We start from the raw sequence: 9,930 nt of genomic DNA, 5'->3' as shown, positions 1-9,930 counted from the left end.
TATATATATATAGATATATATATATATATATATATATATATATATATATATATATATATATATATATATAGAGAGAGAGAGAGAGAGAGAGAGAGAGAGAGAGAGAGAGAGAGAGAGAGAGCTTTTTATTTGATAACTTTATGATGCGGCTTGCGAGAAGGGCGAATTGTTGACCCAATAAATGGTTTACCCCTTGTCCTGCTCTTTAAGATCTCAATCTTAAATATGTTTTTTTTGGTAAATCTGATAGTATGAATGTGATCTTCATTGTTGAAAATATATGGATTAACTTGAAACAAGGTTAATCTATAGTTAAGTTTGTATAACATGAAAATTTTTGGAACCTTGTAAAAATTCCTTGTAAATTTGCCAAAAAAATATATTTAATATAGAGATTTTCAAGGGAGGACACGGGGTAGTCCTTTCTTGTCACTTGTTTACTTATATAAAAATTTTAATATTTCTATTGAACTATACTTGGCCCTAAATGCCTTTATGGAGTGAACCAAATCGTTTGTTCCCAACCGAAATGAGATCCAAACTCTTTATGGATCAAAACCTGTTTTACCCAAACATTGTAGACCCGACCCAGTCCACAGTCAACTTGAACAGGACCCGATTCAATTCATGCTCTCATAAACCTGTTGACCCATCGTACTACCTAAACCTGTTGATCCATTTAAGTCTAAACTAATCTTATATACTTTTAATCGGACAAGAACCAGATTCAACTCGAACTGTGGGAGACGGGTCAGAGATCCATCGTTCTAAAATCATCGGTTCACAAATCTGATCCAGTCAAACGCAGCCGTCCAAAACCATTGAAATCTTTTTTTGTCCTTTCTTACCGTCAAAGGGTAATTACGTAATTTCCAACAAAAAAAGAACAGAAGGCTAACATTGTCATTTCACATGGGTTCCGCGAATTCCCTCGCAACAATTATTTCGCAAGTTAAAACCATTTAAACAAAATAAACAGTGAATTAAGCGCGCGATCTGAAAAAGTAAACGCATAGCGAGATAAATACAAACGAGGAGAAGCAGGAAAAAAACGCCAATTTAAACCTCGCTCAAATTCCCCCGCTAAGTACTAAACGCACGCTCTCACCTTCCTTTTCTTCCCCGTCCTTTCTCTCTCTCCCCCCTCTTCCGTTTGCAGAGGAAAAATAAAATAAAAAAAAGACAAATTTCTACTTTTTTTTTTCTCCATCCTGCATTTTGCCATTCTCACCTGCGAGCCGGAATCCTTCTCTAGGGTTTCCGTTTCTCCGGTGGAATGCGGAATCCGATTGCCGGATTCTTCTTGGCTTTATTCCTGATCGTCTAGGGTTTCGTGTTCCGCGACCGCCTTCTTCGTCGCTCTCCTGCCGGTTTCTCGAAGTTTCGGGTTTTTTCGTCGGGTTCCGCGCTGCGGCGGATCAGGATGACGGTTCGGGGGCTGTGGATGATGTAGCGTTCTTCGTCTAGCTGCGATTTGTTGGGTTTCGGGTTCTTTTTCCGCGGTTTTGATTATCTCGTGAGTTTGGAGGGGTTTTCGGATTTGTTTGTTGTCCGGCGTGGGTTTCCCGATGGCGGATTTGCTGAACGGCGGGGATGATACGGGCTTCGAGACGCCTAAGTTGTTCCTGGGTGTTTCTGCGTCGTTCAAGGGCGAGAGTAGGAGCAAGAAGAAGGTTCAGCATCTGAGATCCGGCTCGGAGACGGAGGACTTCATCAATCTCTTGCACGGCTCGGATCCGGTGAAGGTGGAGCTCAATCGGCTCGAGAATGAAGTTAAAGGTGCGATTTTCGTCGTGTTCTTGCTTCACACGTATCCTATCGGATTTTTTTTTCTTCTTCTGAAGGATTTCAATGTTCTTTTAATTTTCCTGGTTACATTGAAATATGTCTTGTGGATTCGTTTTTTCATGCAGTTTTTGTATGGATTAGATTTGAGGGTTTTATCTTCGTCAAAATGCAGCCTCTTTTTCCCCTTGTTAGGAGGTTCAGTGCCAGTCAGTAGCGAAATTTTAGGGTTTCTGAAATCAGCTCCATCGAGCTGAAATTTGAGTCAAAGTCAAGTTTTTTACGTTTTATTTGCTTTGCATTTTAGTTTTTTCTATTTTGACGGAGGGGATTGCTATTTTGGGTTATAATCGTGCTTGCTGTTGTTTTTCCCATTTACAGTCCGGATATCTAGGGTTCACACTTGTAGAAGATTTCAGTGAATTATAGCTATTTTTAGTCTTTTTAAAATTTTAGACTGTTGTTCCGTTCTTGACATCTGTAGGTTTCTCTTTACTTTCTCTCTCTTTTCATCTCAGAATGAGGTTTGCTGGTTATGTGTATTGTCTTGAGAAAAATTCAAGCTGGATTAGTTATACTTGGTACATTAATAACTTTATTTAACTTATGATTTGATCATTGTTTTTGGGCATCTAGTTTCGAGAAAGTTTTCATGATACATTAGTGTTGTGTTATTCCCCCTTTCTGTTTCTATCTTAATTAGATGGGCTTACAAAAGATATATTTTAACCGATATTCTGAATGGATTCGAAAGCAGTTTTGGTTAGGTCAGCTCATGGTTGGTTTTCTTTTTGTTATGTGTGAAATGACGTTCCTGTGTTAAGGGTGAATTGGCTTCTTATTTCTTGCTTTTGTAAACTAAGACAGATGTTATTTTAAGATGTCTGGTGCGTTTGGTGGTCCATTGTGTTAGACTGGTATTCTTGGACCTGACACTCCTGTCAGGTTGTCCAGATTTTGGATCAACTCGCATGGATTAAGGTCACTTGGTCTTTAAAATTTCAAATTTTGGTCTGCGTCACATTCCACAGATTTTGGATCAACTTGCCAGATGAAGATCTCTGGGTCATCAAAATTTCCTTTGTCCCTTTTGATAATGAACATTAATCGTCTTTCTTTGTTACACTTTATAGTTTGCAGTTATTTTGGGCTGTTAACACATGCACGCATACTGTGTGTATGTGTATTTCACGCCTAATTTTATTGTTGTCTTGGGCTTTCCTTGTGCAGATAAGGATAGAGAGTTAGGAGAAGCCCAGGCAGAAATCAAGGCATTGAAATTATCAGAGCGTCTAAAGGAAAAAGGTGTTGAAGAAGTAGGTTCTATTATTATCACAACCATGATTATCATTATTATGATTGATGCTGATGCTAGTATAATGACTACAATTACCATTACTATCATTATCATTATCATCGTTATTGTCATGATTGTTTCTTTTGTTTTAGTATTATCATTTTTCTGAAGAATAGAATTATAGGTAGAAGTAGAAAACAATAAATTTCTCTATTTTTTTAAAAATTTTAAATTTTCGAGATATCTATATTTCTTTTGGAAAATCAAGTTGTTTCTGTTACTGTTCTTTGTCCAGGAGAGAAAAGAAAAGAAGAATCCTGTTACTATTGTTATCTTATTACCTATTAACAATCTTTTTGAATAATTAATCTATTGGTTAATTTTTGAGATGGACCATGTCTGTTACCATGAATGCATAGGATCAGACTAGCAAATTGTGATTGAAGCACAGATTTTGTCCATTCCATTGAACTTTTCATTAGCATCTGAAAGAGTGCCACAGAAGATGGTAATTGATTATCAGGGATTATTGCTTGCTTTATCATATTTGAGAAAGACTGAATACACCCGAATACCTTTGTAAAGCTCAAGGATTTTTTTGCCTTTTCTCTCTTTTATTTGAGAACTTTATGATCAGAATATTTTTATTCTATTAATTCTCTTTAGTAAGGAGCAAGGGCATGGTGGGTAATTGCATTTCTTTAGTGAAGAGACACTTTTGGTTATTTTGTAGGTAATTGTTGTCCAGTTTTTCCTTTTTGAATCTTGATTCATTCATTATTTCCATCTTTAACTGTGAATATTTGTCACACTTACCATTTTATTTGTCCATGTTTGGCACATAGCTTACAGATGAACTAAAAAAAGTGGAGGACAAGCTGAAGACAACGGAAGCTCTTCTAGAAAATAAAGTAATCTTTGGTTTCTGTTTGTTTCTTGTTGAAAACTATATGTTAACTATTCGAGTGAATATTTTAATTCATGTGCAAACCTACATGGCATGCATTTATTTCTTGCAGAACCTTGAGATTAAGAAGATAAATGATGAGAAGAAAGCAGCATTGGCAGCACAGTTTGCAGCAGAAGCAACTCTTCGGAGAGTTCATGCAGCTCAGAAAGATGATGAAATGCCTCCAATTGAGGCCATCATCACACCACTGGAGGCGGAGCTTAGGCTTGCTAAGTTGGAGGTGGGTCGCATCGCAGTGATGTTCTCGATACACCAAGTCTGGCACCCAAAAAGATTTTTTCTGATGTATTGGTTAACTATGTCTTTCCAGGCTGCCAAGCTGCAGGATGACAATCGGGCATTGGACCGACTTACAAAAACAAAAGAAGCAGCTTTGCTCGAAGCAGAGAGAACTGTCCAGCTGGCATTAGCAAAGGCCTCTTTAGTTGATGATTTGCAAAACAAGAACCAAGAGCTGATGAAGCAGATTGAGATATGCCAGGTGTTCGTCTTACCTCCTTTTATGTATGGACTATCAATTTATTCACTTTGGTTAGCAGAGTCCATTTATATTGAACCTGTGGCACATTGTTGCTTCTTCTGGGCCTGCCTTGATCCAGGAGGAAAACAAGATTCTGGATAAAATGCTCCGGCAGAAGGTTTCGGAGGTTGAAAAACTGAGTCAAACTGTTCGAGAGCTTGAGGAGGCTGTTCTTGCTGGAGGCTCAGCTGCAAATGCTGTGCGTGATTACCAACGGAAAGTGCAGGAGATGAGTGTAAGAATGTTTTGACTTTTATCACTCTTGAAATGTTATGCATATGAATGCCCCTTCTTATTATGATACAAAAAGTTAATTGGAATGCCTAAGTGGTTCTCTTTTTTTTTCCTGTTTCTTCAGGAAGAGAGGAAAACTATTGACCGGGAATTAGCTCGTGCAAAGGTTACAGCAAATCGGGTAGCAGTTGTAGTTGCAAATGAATGGAAAGATGCCAATGACAAAGTAATGCCTGTGAAACAATGGCTTCAAGAGAGGAGATTTATACAGGTCTAAAATGGTTTCTTCAAAATCTTTCCCTTCTAAATACTTTCTTTGCCCTCTTGAGGAAGGATAATTCCTGCAAGTTTCATTTTTTTCTCAAGTGAATTATAAATTTATCTTTGCCTTTAGGGAGAAATGCAGCAGCTTCGGGACAAACTTGCTATAGTTGAAAGAACTGCAAAATCTGAAGCCCAGCTGAAGGTGAGAATTGTTTTTCAAATAAGTGGCATTTATATAGTCTCCTGCATGTGCTTCTCTGGTTATTTACTATTTCTTCTTTATGTTGATTATTAAGGAGAAATATCTATTGCGACTCAAAGTTTTGGAAGAAAGCCTGAGAACATCATCAAATGGTAATGCCCGCACATCCTCTGATAAACGAAGTGCAAGTAATGGATCATTCCGACGACGGTCACTTGGTGGAGCAGACAATTTGTCCAGAACATCGTCAAATGGCTTTTCATCAAGGAGAGCCCCTACACCACAATATGGATCTGCAACTTCAAACAGTGCCAGCACGGTATTGAAGCATGCTAAGGGTTCTTCAAGGTCGTTTGATGGTGGTAGTCGGTCATTGGACCAAAGCAAGCTTTTTGCAAATGCTACAAGGTCCAACTCTTCAATGAACAAGGTTGATGGGGTTAGAGAAAATGAGACGCATACCACATGGGAGGACAGCCCAGACAGTAAACCAAGTGAAACTGCAAAAGCAGATTCTGATGAATATGTATCTGGGTTACTGTATGATATGCTGCAAAAAGAGGTCATAGCTTTGAGGAAGGCTGGCCATGAGAAGGATCAAAGCCTTAAAGACAAGGATGATGCTATTGAGGTTATTATTTTGGTTCTATTGCGTGGATTTTTTCCCCATCTGGTGTATCTTCTTTGTCCTGAAGTTGAATTTTATGGACATAATCTTCAAACAGATGTTAGCTAAAAAGGTGGAGACTTTGACGAAAGCAATGGAGGTTGAGGCCAAGAAAATGCGAAGAGAGGTAGCTGCAATGGAAAAGGAAGTGGCTGCAATGAGAGTGGAGAAGGGACATGATTTAAGGGCAAGGCGCCTTAGTAGTTCAAAAGGGCCTGTAATGAGCTCCCAGCTGCTTCCTGGAAGGTACAATTTACTACCATGCTGGCCATATAATTGAATCCACTTTGTTAAATGCGTGAATTCCTTCATTCTCATGGTAATAATAGGCTTTTTGGTCCAATTAAGAAATTTTATCCCGTAGAATTCCCCAGTTATCCCCATGTTTATGAGTAGATTTAGTGTAAACCTGTGATCCTATTGATTGCTAGTTGGACAATTGGGTTTTAGAAGCAGCCACTCATTCACTTATTTATGTGCAATCATCAGGTAACTGGTCTAAAAGTATTCACCTCATTTTATAGGTCGTAGCTTTCTTTATGAATTGCTGTGTTTATGTAACAAAAATACTTGGCTTTTTTAGCATACATTTTATTATTTGTTGGATGATGGTGCCAGTCAACTTGTCTCTTTTTGTTTGCAGAATGTCAGATTGAGCTTTTTATATTGCTGTTGCGCCATTTTTCATTCAAGTGCTCTTCATGCTTCAGTTCCAAAATATAGGGATATATTTTTAAAATTTAATGTTCCCACCTTTTATTTGTATTATTTCTTTTTCCCTCCATTTTTCTGGAATTGGCATGATAATTGTGTTATACTTAAAATGTCATACCATCTTTAATTCTTCAAGGTACTTTAAATCATGTTGGACATCTGTCGGATCTAATCAGTTCCTGAACAAGCTACTTTGTTTAGGATATCATGGTGCTTATCCACCAGGATCTAAGACATGCTGTAAAATGACTCCTAAAAGCTATCCATCCAATTAGTATTGTCCAAACACAATTTACTTCAGGATCAGGAAACTTGTTTATCTTTAAAACCAACTTACCGTAGTTGATCCAGGTCAAATTTAGAGGCTCTGAACTAGATCTTAAAGCCTATTCTTTCCATTCCATTAAAGCAGCTAGAGGCAGGTTGGAGATCCTCGCTACCTGTACATGATAGAGGTCTGCTGTTACTTATTTAACATCCTTTTAAATTATTGACTCTTAAATTATTGACTCTGCGTAGATGTCATTAGGTTGGAGATGGACAACTGACTGCTCCCTCCAGCATCAGTAGCTTGATAGAGAAATGACATCAGGTGGGCCCAATTTTATGGTTGATGGTGCCTAGAGTTGAGAAAAATGCCTCCATCAGGACCTGGCCTTGTGTAGCCCTGTCTTAATTGCTGGTTACCCCTTCTTGAAGTTGTATGAGAAAAGGACATAGTTGTCCTTCTTTAGGAATTCCATAACACAATGTTAGCAATCATGTCGATGGATAAATAAGTTGGGTGGTGGAGTCTTTATATAGTTGAACAGGGTGTAGGTACCTAGTGAACCGAGTCAACTGACACTTACATTTCACCTGCAAGTTTATTGCATATGTATGGCTATCCTGTCTGATCCTTAGTTCCTTATGCTGGGCTTTGAGGAGTCTTTGACTTTTCTTGCTTGTTTGTTTTTGCTCTGTTTGAGCATTTGCTCTTTCTTTTGATGTCGACCTTTTGCTTTGTCACTGTAAGGCCCTTAACATTTCAGTGTTACGGAAACATACAACTTTTCTGATTTTCACCTGAAAAGGTCTAGTGAGTAGTGAACACATTTATGATTTGGTTCACCCAGGTAGTTTTTCTCTTTCCTTCTTCCCCCCTTTTTTTCTCTCTTCTCGTTTTTGGTTCCTTAACGGATTTTCTACTTTTAGGTTTGTCAGGTGGTGGTTATGGAAAACATACAAATTTGTATTGTCTGTTAGAAACGTTTTAAAGAATTTTCCAAAAGCATGATTTAATGTTTAGGACTTTTAACAATTTTCAGGAGTTCCATTTTGTCTGTGAAACTGAAAAGATGTGTAAATAAAGATTTTAGTGTTTAAGTTCATTGGTTAAATTAAACCAGAATGGTGCCTCACCTGCTAATGTTCCAAATGCATATCATCGTTTTCTCAAGTGGAGCTGTACCTTTGGCCGTATGACTTTTTTTTTGAGGGAAAGGAAAACGTTTCATTAAAAGACTCAGTAAGGGTAGATCATACATGAGCAAAGGTTGACAAGAGCTCAACAGAAAGCTTAGATAAAATAGCGGAATCGCAAGAGAATAAGGGCTGTAGCCAATGAAGGTCTTGGAAACCCCATTTGCTTCCAACCATAAAGAGTACGTCATACCCGATTTGGTTGTATGACTGTTAATAGAGTTTGTACCACATACTAGAGGAAAATGACATTTTGAAGTATGGACAGTTGCCTTCTGCTACCTGTAAAATCATCTAATGGTTTTCTCTGCATCTCCAAGTTTTACTTCTGATTTTCTACAATTGGCAGCCCCACATGATGGAAGCTGGAGTTATGAGTTCTATTCTGTGTCAGCGCAGTACTAGTTTGCAATAAATTGCTGTGTGAGCTCATTTAGCAGACCCTGACACCATGTCCACAGCACTGAGCACTGTTCTCTGTGCTTTATTTGTTCATTGCTACAGCCATGTTTTTTCTTCTTTTTTTAACCTAAGCACCAAATTTTTGTGTGGAAGATGCGATAACCATTTAACTGAAAAATTAGTGTCTAGAAGATTAAACCCAATGATCGGGTGGGAACCCATTTCTCAACCTATCATGAACAGTTTGGATATGTTTGTGCTGTACTGTTTTTTTCCCGACTCTTGTTAAGATGTAATGCCTGAGTAATATGTATATATATATTTTTTGTGAACAGGAGCACACGAAATACGTAACCAATCAGCCTTGCTGTGGCTCAATCCTGGCTCGGCCGGCCGGTATGGTTGCCCTGTTTCATTCTTACGTAATTATTTCTTTATTTTTCCTCTAATTGGTCATACTCGCTAGCTCACGTCTGCCCGGTGTTAAAGAAGTGGAGGCGGCTCAAGATCGGCATGTTTTTGGGTCAGGTCTTTTGTTTGGGGTTAGCATGGTAGCCTGTGCTTGGGTGTAATGTGTGTGTATTGTTGGTGGTCCATCTTTTCTCTTTTGTCTTTTTTTTTTTTCTGCCCACCGGTTTCAGCTCTTGTCATGTGTTGTTGGCCAGCCAGTCTGATTTGCAAACAGCTAATCTGAATGGTGTGAATATGCTGTACTAATATCAGATGTAGTTCTTTCCGAGTGACTTGCAGAACCTGCTTTGCGATTCTCTATACACACACAGAGGCCAATCATTTATTCTAATTTCCAATCGATAATGGATTTAATCCAAAGACTAGACGATCAGTTCAACATCTTGTGATTCACCCCGTGATGAACTAACCAGCAGAGGATGTGGCTCAAACAGTTGGCTCAGTAATTGCCATAGTGACAACAACTGTTAACAGATGGATAAGAAAATTCACAGTAGATGGCAAATTTGTGGAATTTTAGTAGATCGCTCTTGACGGGAATTTGTCAAGTTCAGAAGATGCAAGCTCTGGTGAAGCTCCATTAACGTGCAAGCCGGCATCAACGGTTTCTTAAACTAGCACAAGTTCTGAAGGACCTGTCCAATTAAATTCAATTATTTACTCACTGAATACATTGAAGTTCCGTATATTTGAATGTTAAATATTCGGCGTGCTATCAACTTCATAAATCTTGGTCCTTGTTACCCAATTTGAACTTCACTAAAGCAAATTATATAGGATATCGGGTCGAACAAAAGGAAATTCCAAACTAGTATAACTCATTGCAGGCTTGGAGGTGTCATGTTGATGATGGGGCGCAAAAACAACACATAATGCATCAACAGATGCTACAAACTAGTACAACTCATTATAAAAAGAAAAAAGACTAGCTCAAAAAGATTTT

The 9,930-nt window shown here is 38.3% G+C and overlaps 1 protein-coding gene across 6 annotated transcripts; it reads left to right on the top strand.

Moving 5' to 3' along the window:
• Positions 1-1,113: 1,113 nt before the first annotated feature.
• Positions 1,114-9,671, top strand: LOC149826846 (microtubule-associated protein 70-1-like). Of its 6 annotated transcripts, none has more exons than XM_090018998.1 (11): positions 1,114-1,779; positions 3,016-3,101; positions 3,928-3,993; positions 4,102-4,272; positions 4,363-4,533; positions 4,652-4,807; positions 4,931-5,077; positions 5,201-5,272; positions 5,367-5,903; positions 5,998-6,185; positions 8,852-9,252. In XM_090018998.1, exons 1-11 carry the CDS (start codon positions 1,569-1,571, stop codon positions 8,868-8,870), a joined length of 1,824 nt encoding a protein of 607 aa, XP_089875124.1. In that variant the 5' UTR covers positions 1,114-1,568; the 3' UTR covers positions 8,871-9,252. The 6 variants fall into 6 exon arrangements, with proteins under 6 accessions (XP_089875124.1, XP_089875123.1, XP_089875121.1 ...); XM_090018997.1 differs by lacking the exon at positions 8,852-9,252 and adding an exon at positions 9,267-9,671 and having other exon boundaries at positions 1,120-1,779; XM_090018995.1 differs by having other exon boundaries at positions 1,120-1,779; positions 9,246-9,671.
• The last annotated feature ends 259 nt before the right edge of the window (positions 9,672-9,930 follow it).

Source organism: Nuphar pumila, chromosome 10 (assembly GCF_984573655.1).
Source record: "Nuphar pumila chromosome 10, dmNupPumi1.hap1.1, whole genome shotgun sequence".
Taxonomy (NCBI): domain Eukaryota; kingdom Viridiplantae; phylum Streptophyta; class Magnoliopsida; order Nymphaeales; family Nymphaeaceae; genus Nuphar; species Nuphar pumila.
Note: the sequence above shows the minus strand (reverse complement) of the source record. Positions and strands in the feature narration are given on the sequence as shown.